Below are 20,720 nucleotides of genomic sequence, written 5' to 3'. Positions count from 1 at the left end.
ATAGCTACATCTTAGTCAGTGGTTTAAAAAAAACCCTGCATGCTAAGATAAAAAATAAGGGCAGGAGGTAGAAAAGAAGATATAAACTGTCTCTTTTTGCAAATGACATGAGGTTAGCAAGATTATAGGACACAAGACCAATATATAAAAATTCAATTGGTTTCTATATGTTTGCCAATGAACAATTAGAAATCAGAATTTTCTTAATTTATGATAACACACACACAAAAGGAAATACTTAGCTATAAATACTACAAAATACGGGCAGGATTTATATACTAAAAACTATAAAATATAAATGAAGGCAATGGAGATACATGTTGAATCCATGAATTCTAAGACTCAATATTGCTAACTTGTCAATTTGTCTCAAATTTATCTATAGATTTTATATAATCCCAATCAAATTCCCAGCAGGAATTTTTGTAGATAATGACAAGCAAATCCTAAATTTAGGAATAAAGCCCCTGAGTTCAAATGGCCAAAACAATTTTGAAAAAGAACAGCAAAGGATTCATAGTATCTAATTTCAAGACTTAACCCCGACACCTGAGTGGCTCAGTCGGTTAAGAGTCTAACTCTTGATTTTGGCTCAGGTCATGATCTCCCAGGTGGAAAGTTCAAGCCGTACATCAGGCTCTGTGCTGGCAGCTGGCAGCTTGCTTAGGATTCTCTTTCTCTCTCTCTGCCCCTCCTGTGCTCATGCTTTCTCTCAAAATAAAATAAATAAACATGAAAAAAAAAAAAAAAAAAGAGCGCCTGGGTGACTCAGTTGGTTAAGCGAGCAACTTGGACTCAGGTCATGATCTCATGGTCCGTGAGTTCAAGCCGTACCTCGGGCTCTGTGCTGACAGTGTGGAGCCTGGAGTCTGCTTTGAATTCTGTCTGTCTCTCTCTCTCTCAAAAATAAACACATTTTAAAAATTAGAAAAAGACTTACTACTAAGCTGCAATCGTCAAGAAAGTATGGTAATTGGCAAAGACCTGTAGTTAACAAGGCATGCAAATTTCCTCCAATCTACTTACCCCTCTCCCAAGTGTATACTGAAGCGAGTGGAATCAGTGATATATTTTCTATTCCAAAGCAGGCCTGTGGCAGAGACTTCCACTTGTCCCTAAATATTTACTCTTTCTTCTTCTTAGTAAAAGAAACCCTATTAATGGGACACATGGCCACCCAACTGGAGACTACTTTTTTTCTCCTCTCTTGTAAATAAGTGTGACCATGTAACCAAATTCCGGCCAATAGGATTTGAATAGAAGTGTTTCGGTTATTTCCAGTTGGTGCCCTTAAAAGGACATGGAATGTAAGGCTGGCATGGGAGCCATCTCTGAGCACACAGGAAAGAGCAACATCCTACAGCATGCATGGAAGAACTCAGAAGGTGTCTAGGCTTCTGGAACCTAATAGAGCAGAGCAAACCTACCACCTCTTTTATTTATGCCACTGTTATTCAATCTCTGTTAAACAACTGAAACAATATTTTAACAAAAACAGGGAACCAGTATTCTTCTTCTCACCTCCCAAATCTAGAAAACTTTAAAGAACTCAGGACATTGCTATCCCTAACTGCCCCAGGTCTTCTCACCTTGATCAGATCTTTTTGACCTATTTCACCCCCAACCAATTTTCACCCTTAACACTTTCCTTTTCTCAACCCCTACTTCTGCTCTCTTTTAGCTCAGAGCTTTATATTAAATTCATTATGCTGTTGTTCTTGACTCATTTTTGTCTTTGTAGGCTTATACCTATTTCCAATTAGTTTCACAAGGGCACAGTGGGTGTTCAGCGTAAGCAGGTTGCAACAGCCATTGGCAGCTAGGAGTTTATTTATTTACTCTAAAGCTTCCTTTTCTCCTTTTGAATATTTCACAAAATATTCATCCAGCCTGCTGTGGTTATCATTTTGTAATCAAGAAGTGCATTATGGTCTAGAAAGACAGTGTGTCTTTTTTTTTTTTTTTTTTTTTTGGACAGATGGTGTGTCTGAATGCTTTTCCCCACTACTTTTTATTCCTGTTAGAATAGTTAAAACATAGTTGCTTGATTTGTGTGATATTCAAACTTCACCACCACTTACAGAGCAGTGTGTGTAAAATCTTTCTTTCATCTTTACTTGTGGAAATTAACTTTTATCAAGTAAGGAAGGCAAATTTTACCATGGGTATATGACTTAAATTATGTTCCAGTTTTCACTTGTAGGTACTAATTTTTTTAATAGGAATTAATATTTCCTTTTTTTTTTAATGTTCATTTATTTTTTGAGAGAGAGAGACAGAACATGAGCAGGGGAGGGGCAGAGAGAAACACGGATACACGGAATCTGAAGCAGGCTCCAGGCTCTGAGCTGTCAGTCCAGAGCCGGATGCAGGACTGGAACTCACAAACTGCAAGATCATGACCTGAGCCGAAGTCGGACGCTTAACCAACCGAGCCACCCAGGCGCCCTGATAGGAGTTAATATTTCATTCCAAGTATATTCTCTAATGATTTGGTGAAGATAAATTCTCATTTTTAATTTTATTTTGTCTTGTTATTTATTTATTAAGATTTTATTTTTAAGTAATCTCTACATCCAACATGGGGCTAGAACTCACAACCCCAAGATCAAGAGTCACATCCTCCACCAACTGAGCCAGCCAGGTGCCACATTTTGTTTTTTAAGATTTTATTTTTTTAATTAGTCTCTATACCCAACATGGGGTTCAAACTCACAACCCCAAGATTGAGAGTTGCATGTGCTACCAAATGAGCCAACCAGGTGCCCCCATTTTTTTAAGTAAATAATTGAACATGCTAATAAACGCTTTCCTGCAATTTTTTTTATTTTCATCTTTGTTTTCCTTTAACTCTTAGGAATTTCCCTGCATGAATTTTCTTTTGTTCTACTGAAAAAAAAGTATAGGCTGCATTAAGATGCATTATTTAAAATTTTTTTTAATGTTTATTTATTTTTGACAGAGCACAAGCAGAGGAGGGCAGAGAGAGAGGAACACACAGAATCTGAAGCAGGCTCTAGGCTCTAAGCTGTCAGCATAGAGCTTGACGTGGCAATCGAACTAATGAATGATGAGATCATGACCTGAACCAAAGTCGGACACTTAACCATCGAGGCCGCCCAGGTGCCCCTAAGATGTGCTGTTTTGTTTGTTTGTTTGTTTGTTTGTTTGTTTTAATGTTTGTTTTTGAGAGAGAAACAGAGCACGAGCAGGGAGGGGCAGAGAGAGAGGGAAACACAGAATCTGAAGCAGGCCCAATGTGGGGCTGGAACTCAGGAACTATAAGATCATGACTTGAGCCAAAGTCTGACACTTAACCAACTGAGCTACCCAGGCGTCCCAAGATGCACTATTTTAAATATTGCTATAAATATTTTTTAATGTACAATATGTCCATCAGAGTGATAAAAATTCACTTACATAGCTTCTGCCATATTTGGAAATAATAATGATCATTTATTGAGCATTTACTACATTTTAAGAATTATATCTTTATTCACACTTTTGCATTTTATCATTCCATAAGTCTTCAGAAGGAAAATGAAAAAATTAATTGTTTTTCCAGAGTTACATAAAATCCTAGCATTAAATCCAATAGGAAAAATTTACATAGAATATATTAAATGTATTTATTTAAAGGACATTTTAATATTGCAAATTACCAATAATAGATTTAATATGCGAAGATTCTTTTCATTTACTGTTTGCAGAAGATCAATCCTATGATATTCGTATCAATTATAACCTTCGTTTATAGATAAGTGGTGGTTTCTATTAGAATTCTTTGCAAGTTCATTGAAAAAAATAAATTTGCTCCACAATTTATCAAGTTTTATTAATTATCATTAATTCTTATTTATTAAATTTATTATTTTACTGAAGAGCATCAATTCTGGGATTTTTTTTTTTTTTGCCTACATGAGTAAGGATAATAATAATAGTTACCATTTATTGAGTACTTACAATGTGCCACACATTGTGCTAGCTCCATACATTGTCTTGTATAATTTTCACAACAACCACAACCCTGTGTGACAGATATTTTATCTCCACTTTACAGTTGAGGAAACGGAGTGTCCGAGAGAATTAGTGAATTACTGAAATTTATCCAGTAAGAACCTGTCTTAGCCAAGGCCTAAATCCCTACTTTTAATCATTTCTGGAGCATTGCTTCATGGCTGAACGCCAAAACATTTGAGTAGAGAGTGGGGAAAAACAAGAGTGGGGAAAAAATCAGTCATTAATTACGTATACTTGCCGTCATGGAGACCTCCAGTTGTACTGAATTCAACTGTATTGAATTCCATTACTGTGATTTCTTATGTGGCCAAAAAAACAAGGAAAATCGGTTGAGTTCTTTCAGCTCTTAAGTTTCCAAATCATTTGGAAGCATGTAAATCTTATATGGAAAGAATTCTTAAAAATCTCAATTATATGATTAAATGGCAATCATACCCACCCGTGCATGTTCAAAAAATATGGTAATAAGGGAAGGAAAATAATTGTGGTAATAATTAAACGACAATACAGTAATTAAATATTAGAGTAGTAATGTTGGAATTGGAAGTTGTGGAAGTTTAAATGAAATTTCTCTCTTCAATTAAGAGTAATATCTTTATATTATTTTAAAATATTAGAGAAAAATCTATTTCAAAAAGACTTTCTTCCCCTTGGCAGATGATAGCTTAATTTTTTTTTTATGTTAGGTTTAAAACCATAAAGAATTCCCTAAACCTTAAGTAATTTACTGTAATAGGTAAGAAACTCTGTTGCAAGATAATTTTTAAAAAATTTTTTAATATTTATTTATTCTTGAGAGAAAGAGAGTGCAAGCTGGGGAGGGGCAGAGAGAGAGGGAGACACAATCCAAAGCAGGCTCCAGGCTGCAGGCTCTGAGCTGTCAGCACAGAGCCTGACTCAAACTCACGAACCGCAAGATCATGACCTGAGTCAAAGTCAGACTGACTGACTCAGTTAACCGACTGAGCCACCCAGACGCCCCAGTTGGAAGATAATTTGTAAAAGAAGCAAGTAATTTAAATTCAAAAACCTATATGAATGAATCACAAAGTGAACCAGTATTTAGAATATTCTTTTTATAATCTAAAAACTGTAATCTGTTGTCCAAAAATCCTTATGCCTTTCATGTTACATTTCGTATTGTTATCAAAAAAGAATATATAATGACAACTGAAAATATTTCACACCTAGGGAAGATATCTTATTGAAAGGAATAAAGAGTCATAGATAGGATAAAAATAAAATAATCATAAATATTTTGGTGATAGTTTCAAATAAAATAGTCATAGAGCTCATGATAAACACATAAAAAGATTTTATCCATAGCATGAAATCCAAAAACACCTTTCAGGTCTCTCTTGATTGACCCTGAATAAAAGTCTTACTTCAAGTGACAAAAAAAGGTCCATTAATGTTGCTCATGCATTTCAACATAAAAATGGAATGGAATCATTGACTACAGGTAGAAATGTGCAGAACTACTCAAGATAAATATGCTGCTTTAAGGCTACACATTCACTCCACTTTTGTCTGCCAGCTTGATTTTTGAATTGGGCACTCATGGATAAAAGGTATGTGATCTGAAAAAATAGTGTGTGTCTTTTAAAAGTCAGTGTCATGTAATGTCATTCCTTTTGGCAAAATTTATGTTACACGGTATTAGACTATGGCCTAGCTAATGTAACATGATGCATTAAAAACTGCACATCATGATTGCAATATGTGTCAGAACAATGAATTGTTATATCAGATACCTGTTCAGCTGTAAATAGGGCCCTCTCTAAGTCACTGACAAAAGCATTATATTCTCTTGATGCCTGTATAGAATTTCTATTGTCTAAAACATGTAGCCATCCAACATCCATACTCTGTGACCTGTAGCCATTTAAGTTGCATGTTTAGTACACGCATACAATGAGAGCACAACATGTTATGAAAGCCACAGTTGGAGATATTTTTGTTTTCATAGACATATTCCAGGGATCCAATGGTTATATCTTCCCCTTTCCCCAACAGACATATACATGAAGTCCTAATCGATTCTGTATCAGTTAGAAAAATCCTTTGGACTGCTAGTAATAGAAACCTCATAAAGAGTAGCTTGAATACCTAAGGATTTGTTTTATCCTTATTCATATTTATCACATGAATAGACATAGACAGCTGATTGTTTTGGTTTTGATTTGGGTTTTGAAACAGCAGCTCAGTAGTGTCAGGATGGTGTCTCTGAAATTTTGCCTTTCCTTATGATTGAAAGATGGATATTTTAATTTCAGTTATTCCATCTACTTTCCTGGAAGAAGTGGGAAGGGGGCAGATAACAGACTTTATCCCTTTTATCTAGAAATCCAAGTCATTTGCAGCAACCACCTACATATTTCCACTTATCTGTAATTGCCCAGAACTGTGCACCTAGAGACCTCTAGCCACAAGGGAGGTTGAGAAAATAGGCCCTACAATGGAAGCAGGTAAGGAAGAAGGATTTGGGGAATGATGTTGGATAAACCAGTTAATAGTGTCTATTATAGATGCCACTAACTGGTTTTTTTTTTATTTTTTTACTTTACATGTGTATTTATTTTAAGAGAGAGAGCACAGGGGGAGCGGCAGAGAGAGGGAGAGAATCCCAAGCAAGCTTGTGCTGTCAGCACAGAGCCCGATGCAGTGCTTGATCTCACAAACCATGAGATCATGACCTGAACCAAAATCAAGAGTCAGAGGCTTAACCAACCGAGCCACCCAGGTGCCCCACTACTAACAGTTTATGAATATAGCAGGAAGTATAGTATGGGGAGGGCTTTAAACAGAGATGAATTAATATAGTAAAAAATTTGATATTGACCTCTAACTCACACCATATACAAATATGAATTCTAGTGGAATGTGGATCTAAATGTGAAAGGTTAAAACAATCATCTATAATAAAACATAAGATAGTATCTTCATGACCTTGTGTGTAGGCAAAGATTTTTTAAATAGGATACAAAGAACACTCACTATAAATGGGGAAATGTCATAGCTAGATTGCTAAAATCTAAGTGTAAAATTGAGAACTTCTGTTCATTGAATATACCACTCAAAGAGTGAAAAAGCAAGCCACAGTGTTATGTTGTTTCCAGTTTCTTGCCATTATAAATAATCCTACCTGAACATTCTTGTGCATGTCTTTTAGGAAACCTATGTAAGCATTTGTACCTGATACTTGCAGACCAATTTGTGAGTTACAGGACATGCATATGTTCAGCATATGCGTGTTCTGTAAAATCATCTTGGGTAGGCTCCATTTTTGGTGAGCTGCAGGCAGACTCCACAGGTTCCTAAGAAGTCATGTGCTCAGTCAGAAGTGATGTGACTAACGTCCTGGCTGATGCTCTTGGGTTAGTAGAAACATGCTTTGGCAGAGAAAAGAAGACTGGGCCACAGGTGACATCAGCCGATAGTATATTCGTTTCCCATTGCTGCTGTAACAAATAACGCAAACTTAGTGGCTTAAAACAACACCCCTAGAGAATGCCCTCAGTTTTAGACACTTTGTTCCCTGCATCTACTGTGAAGTCATAACCCTAGCTCCTCATGGTATTTAGGATCAATTCCCACTACCAGGATAGCAAATTTTCTCTCTCTCTCTCTCTCTCTCTCTCTCTCTCTCTCTCTCTCTCTCTCTCTCTCCTGTCTGGTAGTCCACTCACATAAGGAGCCCAAAGCAATAGCATAGTAGTATCCAATAGAAGGCATAGCTTTAAAGTCAGTGGAATTCTTGTTATTTCCTATAGTGGAAGTATTCTCCATGGAACTAGGACCTTGAATCTAACAGAGCCTAAGGTAGCATGACAATAAGAACAAATACCATAAGTAGGTTACTAGATGTGATGGTAAAAGATGCCTATCCTATTTCCACCACTTGGTTTCTTGGTTCCATTCCATGTATTCTTTGCATTGAGGTATGCAATGTCAGCTCTTTGTTCCGTGCATATATCATATCCTGGGGAATGGTGCCCCAACCATACAGTGTACTGTCCCCAAGTTGTCACATTAGCTGAGTCTTTCATGTGGTATTCTATCATTCTGTTAAACTGGTTGCTTCTAGGTGATGAGGCATATGGTAAGACCAGGGGATTCTGTGGTTTCATTGTTATACTTCTTTTGATCTCAGGCAGTGTTGAATGTAATACCCTGTCAATAAGCCAATCCCTGTCTACAACAGATGTCAATTATGGTAAGGATAAATCAGTGCCTGTGTCAGTTTAGATCCTTCAAGAAGCAGAAGCCAAGATAGGATTAGACAGGCAAGAATCTATTGAAGGAAACACCTGTAAAGAACATGAAGGGAGGGAGCAGAGTAAGCTGGGAAAAACTTTACACTGCAACACAGGGCTGGTCTGACATGTATGAAAAGGACAGAGGAAAGATTGGATAGAAAGAGCTTTAGGGGTTCCTGGGTGGCTCAGTTGGTTAAGCATCCAACTTTGGCTCAGGTCATGATCTTACAGTTCATGAGTTCCAGCCCTGCACTGTCAGCACAGAGCCTGCTTGGGATCCTCTGTCTCCCTGTCTCTCTGTCTCTCTGTCTCTCTGTCTCTCTCTTGCAAAAATAATAAAAAAACATTTAAAAAAAGAAATAAATTTTTTTTTTAGAAAGAGCTTTCGACTTCAGTGAAGTTCTTATAAAGTCTTCCCAGGTTAATAGGAAGTTCCTGAGTAAAGGTTCCCATTAGAGGAACCCCACATTGGACAGGAATCATTTGGCTCTAATACCACTGCTGTGCTCAGTAATTTTCTGGGCGAGAAGTGTGTCCTTGGTGTGAATACATGAATCCAAAGGCATAGAAGCTGAAGGCTGACATTTAACTATGCTCCACACAGAGGTTTCTCTTGAAAGGTAAACCTGAGGGACGCCTGGGTGGCTCAGTTAAGTGTTCGACTTTGGCTCAGGTCATGATCTTGCGGTTTGTGGGTTTAAGCCCCACGTTGGGCTCTGTGCTGACAGCTCATAGCCTGGACCCTGCTTTGGATTCTGTATCTCCCTCTCTCTCTGCCCCTCCCTCACTTGGACTCTGTCTCTCTGTCTCTCTCTCTGAAATAAATTAGCATTAAAAAATTAAAAAAAAAAAAAAAGGTAGACCTGAGTGGTATATTCTCATGGTTGCCACAGTGGACACTCCTGGGAGAAAGGCATCCTATGTAACCAAGCTCTCAACCAGATAGTCTTCTCCTGGAATAGTGCGATTTCAAGGGCTCAGTATTGGTCTCTACTGCTGGCAGGTTAGACATTCAGTAATGGCAGCAGCTAGGTCAGGCTTGATGAAAGGGAGCCCATACGTAGGCTCTGCATTAGTTATCTCTTGCTGCGTAACAAATTACCCAAAAGTTAGTGGCTTAAAACAACAAGCATTATCTCACAGTTTCTATAGGGCAGGAATTAGTACAGTTTGGCTGAGTGCCTCTACCTTAAGCTGTTTTAAGAGATAGCAGTCAGTCTGTAGACTGAGATTGCAGTCTCATCTGGAGGCTCAGTTCCTCTTCCAAGCTCACTTACGTGGTTGTTGGCAAGCCTCAGTCACTCATCCCATGGCCTTCTCCACAGGGCTGCCTTATGACTTGGCAACTGGCTATCTACATTGTGAATGACCAAAGAGAAACCAAGAAAGGGCACACAAGGTGGCAGCCCTTTTTATAATCTAATGTCAGAGGTGACATTCCATCACTTCTGCCATATTCTTTTTGTTGGAGTTGAATCAATAAATCCATGTTCACGGAGAGCAGATTACGCAAGGACAGGACTGCCCGGAGGCAGGAATCCTTAGTGGTCATCTGAGAGGCTGCCTACCACAGCCCCCAACTCTGCTACACTGGCTACTCTGTTCATGGACTTGCACTGTGGTGGCTGAATAGACAAGCTGTTTGGCATCCATAGGACAAGTCATTTTGTCAGTTTGGTTAGTGACTATTTCCACAGTGGTCAATGCTCTTTGGGGGGCATTAACACGAGACACAAAATCACAAGTTTTGTGTGTACTCCTGGTGTCTTTCCCATATTTCTTTTTCTTTTTCTGCCAAATTTGTTTCTTTCAGGCCTCTGACCAACCAGTCAAGCCATTCATCACTGCCCAGGAATCCATACCTCAGGGCACTTCACTATCTATATAAAGCCACTGACAAAGTATTCCATTAGTAGCTTTGCAGCAGGGGGAAGACTTCTCTTTCCAGGTGTCCTCTAGGGCAACCTCTGAGTGGACTATTGTGCAGCAACTGTCCCTATACAGTTAACATCAACTTCCTGTACCGACCCATCTGTGAATGAGATCCAAATTTTCCTTCTCCGTTAGAAGACTTTGGTCAAAGGGAATCCCCAGAGAGGCCATAGAGTTGGCAAAACTAACAGAGTTGGATGTCCTACAAATTTACCTAGCACTTCTATGACCAGCTCGGGCTCAATCCCCGGTGTACCATTTTTGCACGGTGGATTAATATTATTTTTAATTTTTTTGAGAGAGAGAGCAGGGGAGAGGGGCAGAGGAGAGACAGAGAGAGAGAATCTTAAGCAGGCTCCAGAGTCAGCATGGAACCCAATGCGGGCTTGGTCCCATATCCCTGGGATCATGGACCTGAGCCGAAATCAGGAGTCGGACACTCAACTGACTAAGCCACTCAGGCGCCATTAAACCCACTCATAGTGACTCTGATAATGCTCCTCTGATAATTGGTGGCTTTGGCCCTATAGTTTCTTGGTGTCACATTATCAATTCTAAGTCTCTACTAGGGCCCAGAGTGTTTCTGGAGTTGTCTTTCAAAAAGTGAGTACTTCTCTACCACTATAGGCATGGCCTATGTGCTGCTCTCCTCTTGGGGTTTGCCAGAGACTCCACCCAGGATCCTTATCCACCAGATACATCAGCATCATTAGAACTGCTGAGTCATATGGCCTGAATAGGAGGGGAGCTTGTACTGCAGCCCAAACTGGATGCAGAACCTACTCTTGCTCTGTGCCCCATTCAAAGCTGGCAGTGTTCTGATTCCCTTGATTAATCCGTCAGAATAGTATTCCCAAATGCAGCATATTACTACCCCATTTATTTGGAAAGTGATTCTGAAGGCCAGGAGTGAGCAATGGATAAATGAAACAGGGAAAGAAAAAAATGTGGGCACCTTGCTGGCTCAGTTGTTAAGTATCTGACTTGGGCTCAGGTCATGATCTCATGTTTTGTGAGTTCGACTCCCACATGGGGTGAGCTGGATCCCCTCTTTGGATGAACCTCAACTCCCTCTCTCTCTCTCTCTCTCTCTCTCTCTATCTCTGCCTCTTGCTCACTTACACCCTCTCTGTCTCTCTTGCCAAAAGAAAAAAAGAAAAAGCAAGCATGGATTATTGAGTTCATCAAGTGCTACAGGTGACTGGTATTTGATTCCATGGGACCATCTGAAGCGTTTTATGAAATGTGTCTACTGCCTGGAGAACTAAAGATGGGAGCATTTGATCCACAGGCTCCTGTACCACTGCAATATTGGCTTCTGTATACATGTGAACTGAGAAGTTTCCCAGGCCTGTCTGCTGTCTCTGTGGGGCTCATGGCCTAGGCCTGAAGCAAGGCACTTCCAGGTTGTAGTCATTCAATGCTGGTCAGAGTCTGCGTGTCACTGGGTGCCACTGCAGTGGCTCCAGTTAGAGGGAGGGCCACGAAAATTTGAAAAACTGTACAAGTAACAGAGAAGAAAGCAGATCTAGGTCTCTTCAGAAGAGGTGCAATTCCTAATGATGAAGGAAACATTTCAAGTCTCTCATGCACCCAGAGGTAATTATCAGAGACATTTCACAAAAAGTATACTTTTATCAACAGTGTTTCTTTATTTATCTCCCCAGGGATGGCTTCTCCAGTTGGCCACCTGGTTTTATTCAACAGAAGTACAGCATCAGAGCAATTGCGTTCAGCACTATTTCAGTCTCACTGCATGCAGATTGTCTCAGAGTTCCAGGAAGGTAAAGACATGACCAGTCTTTGTTTTTGTCAGAATTAGAAATCTATCTCAATTCCATATTTGATTTTTCTTTAACTCAGAAAAGACTTACTATGCCTCTCCAAACACCTAGCCATTAAGTTTGATGCTGGGGGCACTAAGATGAATATAATGTGGTAACTAATCTTGAGGAGCTTGGAGTCAATTGGGAGAGAATAGCATGAAGTGATGGTGAGACTGAGCTTATAGCTCTGTAAGCTCTGGGGAAAACAACTTGTTATTTATAAGGGAATCTGCAGTGTTCTTTTTTTTTTTTTTAATGTTTATTTATTTAATTTGACACAGAGAGAGAGAGAGAGTGGTGGAGAGGCAGAGAGAGAAAAGAGGGAATCCCAAGCAGGCTCCGTGCTGCCAGCGCAGAGCCTGATATAGGGCTCCATCTCCTAAACGGTGAGATCATGACCTGAGCCAAAATCAAGAGCCAGACACTCAACTGACTGAGCCACGCAAGTGCCCCTTAGCAGTGTTCTTTAGTAAAAATATTACTGCAATTCTTCAAGAGTAGCAATGGAAGAATTGCCACTCAGGGAGGAGAGAACTACGCTTTCCCCTTGTTCTGAAAGATTCCCCCAAGTCCTGGGGATCTTTTCAGCCCTCAATCTCAAATGTTCATAAATGTATCCCTTACAGAGTCGCGCTACAGGTTCATTCCCATAGTTCATCTAAGTCCCAGGCTGGAAAATTTAAAAAGAACTCAATTAAAGTTTAGGGATAATAAAACAAAAGGGTGCCAAACAGTGAGAAATACAGTTTACATAATTTGTATTTCAAATGCCCTAGGGCATGGTCCTGCAGGGCTCCTGTGGTTAGTACTCTCTTACACTAACAAGAAGTGACCTGTCAGTCTACTTCCTCAAAGTCCAGACCCAAAGGAACAAGGCCCAGAGAAAAATGGTGTATGTGTGAGGGAGGGGATGTTTCAGATTATTTTAGCAGTCCATTCTGGAATGGGCAAGTTCCCTGACATACTGTTAAATAGGAAAAAAGTTTTAAAGCAGCATTTATTCATTCAAGAAATATTTATTGAGTACCAACTATGTGCCAGGCATTGCTATCTGTTGGGATATAGTGATGAATAAGTGGAACATGGGTCCTTTTTATAGGGAGTTGACAGTCAAACATGAATTATATGTGATCTCATGAATTGACATTTCTATAGTCAAATGAATATGCATCCTACTGTGTTCTTCGTTTCCTGTTTAGGACCCCTTTCCCAGATGACTAATCTATTTAATGAACGCTTTGTATGGCGTTTAATAATTACCAGCACTCTCCTCAGCAATTTACAAATATTAACTTATTTAAGTTTTGTAACAACCTGATTAGGTGGGTATTATTATCACCCACATTTTACAGAGGAAAAAACTGGGACGTAGAGAGATTAGTAACTTGTCCAATTTTGCAAAATGAGTAAGAAATAGAGCTAGGATGTGACCTTAGACAGTCTGGCCCAGTTCATGCTCTTTACCACCACTGTCAACTCCTGACACTGGGAACACTTTCACCTGATTCCCAATCCTTAAGGGTGGGACCAAACTCCATGATCTTAATCCATAGTACAGACAGACACAGATAAACACACACTGTCCTTGAAAGCCTGGATACACACAGCAGCAGCAGCAGCAGAGGTCTTTGGGTTATATTAATTACTGGTTTACAGTAAAGTCACAGATACAAGATCATTAAAACAAAGAAAAAAAAGGACAAAAGGGTAGAGATAGAGTTAGGGGTTGGAAAAGATAGGAAGTGTTTACACCAGAAAACCTAGGCTGAGGGGAACTCCTGCAAATCAGCACAAAACCAAGGCAAAAAGATTATGAAGCCTTACATTGGCTTTTATTGCCTGAATGAAGATCCTTGACAGTAGCAAGAGCCCTAGCTGCATAACCTTTTGGTAGGTGGGTTCAGCTGCTGTTGTTTCTTTGCCTTAAAGGACCTCCCAGTAGCTTTATACTAATGATCTACTGGATTTCTAACTGTAGCATTTTGCTTTGGTGAGTCTGTTGGTTTTTTGTTTTGTTTTGAACCTCTTTCCCCACCCCTCCCCCCAGTATTTCATAGTTTTGCTGTGTCACTTGAAATTGTATTTCAGTGTGCCAGCCAGTCAGATGACAGTATTTATTGCATTCAGCATCCACTGTGTATAGAACCCAGGTAGAGGTAGAGGAGGAGGATTTACTGAAGGATTTATTTATTTGCGTCTAAAGATGCTTTAAGGGTGCCTGGGTGGCTGAGTCAGTTAAGCATCCAACTTCCACTCAGGTCATGATCTCATGGTTCGTGGGTTCCAGCCCTGAGTCAGGCGCTGTGCTCACAGCTCAGAGTCTGGAGCCTGCTTCTGATTCTGTGTCTCCCTCACTCTCTGCCCCTCCCCACTCACGTACGCTCTCTCTCTCTAAAATAAACATTAAAAAAATTTTTAAAATACTTTTAATCCAACTAGGAGAGTAAGCACACCTTCATGAAGTACTCAAACAATAGGGTTTTTGTTTGTTTGTTTGTTTTTGAGACAGCAACAGAGAAAGAGTGTGTGCAAATAGGGGAGATGGGCAGAGGAGGAGAGAGAGAGAATCTTAAGCAGGCTCCATGCTCAGCACAGAGCCTGATGTAGGGCTCAATCCCACGACCCTGGCATCATGATCTGAGACAAAATGAAGAGGCAGACACTCAGCTGAGTGAGCCACCCAGGCATCCCTCAAACAATCATTTTGTTAAAGAAACATACCAAAAATAAAATATAATATTGGGTGATTCAAATGCATTCAGGCAGCATTGAGCAGGCAGGGGTCAGTCATGGTAGACTTTCTCCAGAAGGTGGGATTTGATCTTGGATTTAATCTAAGGGTCTTGGACTAGCAAGGTGGAAGAGTATTCCAGACCTAGCCAGAAAAGCCAGAATGAGGAAATAAAGTGTTGGGAACAGAAAAGACAATCAGGTAGATGTCTTTGAAGGATGATACCAAGAAATAAGAAAACAAAGGAGGCTTTGCCCTGCATTCCTTGGGAGACTCCATCAGAAAGAGGCCGACTGGAGGTGCATTTCATTTTATGCAACAGACATGTTATTTGTAAGTATAAAACAAGAGTCAAAAGTTGTTAAGCATCCACTATGCGTCAGGTACTGAGATTTAATCTGAGTATCTACCCTGTAAAGTGGGCATTATTACCATTTTGCATACAAGGCAATGGGGCTCAGCAGCGAGATTAAGTGGCCTATGTGCCCCGTGTCATTTATTATATGGTGGAACCTCCAAAGTCACTTGGTTTGTCTGACCACGAAGTTCGAGCTTTTGTATGCCGCACACATTTTTGAAAGTTGAATATTTAAGATACACAAGTGATGATTTTTTGATAAGTTCTACAGCCATTGCCTCTGTGAGGTACATACCTACAAACATGTTTTGCAAAGATCTGACGTAGAGGGCCAAGATTTTCTCGACTGCGTGCATGACAGTAGTTTATTTCATTAAACATACATTACCCCATTTGACACAAGATAATGACACCGAAAATATCTTTAAAATAATTTTTAGGTCATTCCATACATTAAACGTATAGTTTTGCAAAGCAATGTTACAGCCAAACCAATCTACCTGGGGGGATACTGAAGTTTCCCACAACGCCCAGGCTGTGGACACCGGGAAAAGTGTAACTTGTGTCCAAACTAAAAGAAGGCTTTTAGTGTTCACTTTTTTTTAGTGTTCACACACTAAAAGGAAGCCTGTCCGAGCCAGACGAGAGCAGGGGAGGGCGGGTTCCACGAGGGGGAAAGTGGGTGGAGGCGGGTGACAGCAGGTAAGAGGAGTGACCTGCCCGGGCCCGCTACCCCCCGACCCCGCCCCTCGGTGTAGCCCGGGGGCAGGGCCGCGCCGGAGTCTGCGCATGCGCGCCAGCCCGCGTCCACTACGCCGATACTACCGCCTCCTCCGCGCCGTCTTCCTCCACGGTTACGCCGGCTCTCCACCCCTCCTTCCTGCGGCGCTCGAGGGATCATGGCCGATCCTCGCGTGAGACAAATCAAGATCAAAACCGGCGTAGTGAAGCGGTAAGGGGCCGCAAACGGCGCACACGTCAGCGCCTCCTCTCCTCCGCCTCATGGCGGCCCGAGAGGCCGGGCGGAGCGCAGGCCTGAGGCGGGCTCCCGGCTCCAGGCCTCACCTGGGGCTCCGCGGCCGGCGGGGCCGGGGCCGGGGCCAGGACGCGGCGGGGACGCGTCAGTGCCAGAGCCCGCGAGCCGGGACACGCCCCTCCCCCTGCCTTTCTCCTCCAGAACCGAACCGTTGGGCGACTAGGGTCGGCGCGGACCCGCCCCTCGGGAGCCCGCGGTGGGGGAGCCCTGGGAGCGGCCGCGAGGGGGGTGGAGGGGCGGCGCCCCGCAGCCGGAGGGCGCGCCGGTTTGGGTCACCGCGCGGGTCTCCGTGCCCAAGTTGACTGGAGGGAGGGGAATTAAGTCCATTGCCTGCCCTCAGGTGGACACGCAAGCCCCTTCTGAAGTTTAGAGGGGACGCCGAGAGCCCAGCCCTCATCAAAAAATGAGGCCTTGTTGGGGCCCTGTGACCCGGAGGGGCGGGACTCGGAGCCTCTGAGAACTGGGACGTGAACTTCCAGTACTGTCCTCAAACTTCTGCGGCCTGACTCTCCCCCGTCGGCTTCCCCGAAGCTCGCCCAGAGCCTGTGGATGCTGTTTAAATAACTCGCCTGGGCAGGGCAGGCCAGTCCTGTAATTGGCCCGTAGCGCTGAGTGCTGTTAGACCCTTCAGTGCTTCTTAGACCTTCACGGTTCAGACCCAGGGACACCAGACTTTTTGATGAGGCATTCCCAGAGAAAAGATAAACAGCCCGCTGAAGTAGCAGCTTATTTTGCAGCAGAAACAAACGTCTACTCCTAGCCTTCTGGCTTCTTCCTCTTCGCCCCCTTCTCCTCCCTTTGTTATCGCCACCAGAGGAAGGGCAAGGCAAAAGGAAGGATAAATTCACTTAAATAGGTGCACTGCCTCTGAGGCTTAGCACAGTTTTGCACTGTACTTTCCTAGAAGCTTTACTGTCAAGGCAGTAAGAAGGTAGTATGAATAGTAGTTAAATGCACAGCCTTTGCTCAGGTGAGACAGCTTGGGTTCAGATCTGGATTCTGCCGGTTGTTGCCTATTGTTGAATACATGACGTTGCACCGTGCCTTGGTTTCCTCATCTGTAAAATAGAGTTAGTACCCACACCTGCTGTGCTGTTCTAACACAGCATGTGGCAAGTAGCCAGTGGCTGGTAAATGTTAACTAATAGTATTCTGTGTGTTCCTGTTTAAGAAGTGAGAAGCTGAGGTTTAATGAAGTTAAAATGGAAAAACTAAATTTGTGCTACTTAATGGCAGAACACGGAAAAGAAGCAGGAAAACAGAACAGGGAAAAGTTTCTGATCTACAACTAAAGCTACAATGCTCTAAAACAGAGTATTTTTTTAAATGTGTGAAATAGGAGAACTGACATGTATAATAGAAAGTGTAAATAATTTGCACTATCACTCACCTTCCGTTGTTCATTTTTGCCAGATTTGTTAGGTCGTTTTAGTAAATCTATTTGGCAGAATTACCAGGGTATAGTGGAGAGTTCTTTAGGCCAAGAGTCACGAGAAATGACTCCTAGAGGTAGTTTTCGGTTAATTACCTATATCGCCTTGTCATTTCTTATCCTAATGATCCATACTAGTTTGTAAAGTTAGTTCAAGTAGTTATATGCTTATAATACATACTCTAGAGAAAATACACCCATTTAGATAATAAGCTCAGTTTTTAGGCTCTCAAAAATTGCCAAATACTTAAGGAAACTGCTTGGAAATAAGGTTTGGTTTTCAGTTTATTTCACTAGTAGAGCATTATCAAACTTTAATTTTGATTCCTTGTACTTCAGTACAAAAAATTTATCATTTTTGTGGAATTCCTTCATAATTTACTTTTTACTTAAAATGTACATATTTACTCAGATTGTTTATAAATTAACGGAATGGTCTATCATGCATTTTTTTCCCATGGATTTTCTAATGAGCTACCCTTTCCTACTGAAAGGAGATATGTTCTTTTAAAAAAACCTGTAACTTCTGATTGTTCATTACTCATATTTTACCTTGGTAGACAACCATCTAAATCCATAAATGTTGTTCCTGATCTCTCTTCTGTTATTTTTTTGCCAGAAAATTATTTTTCTGTGACTCTTTCCATCTTTTGTCTTAGTGTTCTACTTTTTAAATTCTACATTTTACTTCAGTAAAGAAAAAAGTAGATAATCCAGATACAGCAACATATTAATAATTGGTGGCTGAATGATCATGAGCTTCTTTATGTTCTTCTCTATGTATATTTAAATTTTTCGTAAGGGGTGCCTGGGTGCTCGGTTGGTTAAGTGTCCAACTCTTAATTTTAGCTCAGGTTCTGATCTCACGATTTGTGAGTTCAAGCCCTGCATTGGGCTCCATGCTGACAGTGCAGAGCCTGCTTGGCATTCTCTCTCACTCCCTCTCTCTGTCCATTCCCTGCTTGCATGCTCTGCTTGCTGTCAAAGTAAAATTAAAAAAAAAAAAAAGTCATAAGAGGTATGCATTTCTCTCTTTAAATTTAGTTTCAAAGACTTGATTAGTTTCATGATTTGGATATGTTCTTGGTTTTGTGAGTAGGATTTGGTCCATTGGTTTCTTTCTTTTCTTTCTTTTTTAAACTATTTTTGAGAGTGTGCGCTTGTGCACAGGCTGGGGAGGGGTAGTGAGAAGAGGACTGAGGATCTGAAGCGGGCTTTGTGCTGATGGCAGAGAGCCTGGGGCTCAAAGTCACAGACCCTGAGATCATGACCTGAGCCAAAGTTGGAGGCTTAACCTACCGAGCCACCCCGGCGCCCCTGTTCACTGGTTTCTTAAAGCAGTGGTCTAAAAACCATTTTCTTTTCCAGCACCTTTTTTCTAGTGAGATGCTTATTGCTCATAGACTCATTTCTCTTCAGAAATGACAACTTTTAGGGGTGCCTGGGTGGCTCAGTGGGTTGAGTGCCCAACTTCAGCTCAGGTCATGATCTCGAGGTTGTTGAGTTCGAGCCCTGTGTCAGGCTCTGTGCTGACAGCTCAGAGCCTGGAACCTGCTTCAGAATCTGTGTTTCCCTCTCTCTCTGCCCCTCCCTTGCTCATGCTCTGTCTCAAAAAAAAAAAACAAAAAAACAAATGACAACTTTTATTTGAAAGAAGACATTTAAAGTCATTCATGTCTCCCAATTCCTTCAGTTTTCTCTCCAGGAATTGAGAGCCATTAGAATTATATTCTAGATATTAGTCCTAGAGTTCAGTTTGGGTGGACTGGCCTAGGGAGGGTGGATCCTTAGTTTAGTGTCTGTAATCAATGTGCTGGATTACTTCAGGTGATCCAAAAGTTCCCTGTAGTGGGTTTTAGGAAGAAATCTGAGTAGGGAGGTGGGATGTTATGAGATTATGGAAATAGGCAATAAGTAGATGGTGGTATTTGGCAACAGAGAGATCAATAAATGAAAACTGAGTTTCAGCATGTTGGCCAAATAGTGACGGCGGTCTAGAGATGGCAGCCACATTAGGAAACTAGAAGCAAGTTTCAAGGGCATTCGTTTAGCCCTAAGGAAACAGGCAGAACACTCACAGTACCCTAGACCTGAAGAAACTTTGTTATCTCTCATGGTAACAAACGGAAAGGTTCTGATTGCTAGAGATAGATTTTAAAAGAGAGGTTAGATCCCTGTGAACAAGGAAAGAGTCCAGTTACTAGGAATGGCTTGTAAGGTAAGAGTTAGACGGCAATGAGCCTAAGTTGGTACTGAACCTCTGACTTGAGGAATCCCTAAATAGTCCCTTCCAAGTAACAGGATTGTTTTTCCAGAGCTAATTCTGGCTGTGAGAGATGCATGCAGTTTCTTGGAGCAGCAGCAGCCTTTGTTCACATGTGACTCGTTGTTAGGTTTGAGTCTGGCAGGAGCATTTTAAAGGTACAGATTCATGTTTCAGGTGGATTGCTCGACCTACTGGTATCTGTTATTGGGCCACAGCTAATCTAGCAGCCCTAGCAGGGAGTTACCAGATACCACTCCAATTTTCTTTTTCTCCAGTGCAGAACTGAAAGTTCCCCCTTCCTCTTCCCTTTTCTTGATGTCTTGGTAGCATCGGTTGTCCCAGTTTACCTGGGACTAAGGGGTGTCCAAGATGTAGACCCTTTGGTGCTAGTAGTGGGAAAATCTCAGGCAAACCAGGATGATTTGGATTAGTGCCTCTTGTGTAACTAACTAACATAGCACTATTATGTGTGTGCCATGATTTATGTGGAAACTATTTGCTATTACAACTGTGAATCCAGTGTTTTACCTTGCTCAAATTAAAACTTAACTGGGGCATCTGAGTAGCTCAGTCAGTTTAAGCATCTGACTTAGGCTCAGGTCATGATCTTGAGGTTCGTGGGTTTGAGGCCCACATTGGGCTCTGTGCTCACAGCTCAGAGCCTAGAGCCTTCTTCAGATTCTGTGTCTCCCTCTCTCTCTGCCCCTCCTCTGCTCACACTCACTCCCTCTCTCTCTCTCTTTCAAAAATAAATAATAAACATTGAAAATATTTTTTTAAAAAGCCCTTAACTGTGTCCTATAAATAGGAGTCCTTGCCAGAGTAGTTTTCTGTATTAATTTAAATTGTTAGTGATTTAG

At 41.3% G+C, this 20,720-nt stretch overlaps 1 protein-coding gene across 1 annotated transcript in view; it reads left to right on the top strand.

Annotated features, from left to right (window-relative positions):
• Positions 1 to 15,918: 15,918 nt before the first annotated feature.
• TBCA (tubulin folding cofactor A) overlaps positions 15,919 to 20,720 on the top strand; it is a 76,104-nt gene continuing 71,302 nt past the window's right edge. The window contains exon 1 of the mRNA XM_027039522.2: positions 15,919 to 16,078. Coding sequence (XP_026895323.1) covers positions 16,026 to 16,078 — 53 coding nt within the window. The 5' untranslated portion in view covers positions 15,919 to 16,025. The remainder of the gene's footprint in view (positions 16,079 to 20,720) is intronic.

This window comes from Acinonyx jubatus, chromosome A1 (genome assembly GCF_027475565.1).
Source record: "Acinonyx jubatus isolate Ajub_Pintada_27869175 chromosome A1, VMU_Ajub_asm_v1.0, whole genome shotgun sequence".
Taxonomy (NCBI): Eukaryota; Metazoa; Chordata; class Mammalia; order Carnivora; family Felidae; genus Acinonyx; species Acinonyx jubatus.
This window is presented reverse-complemented; position numbering and strand designations above follow the sequence as displayed.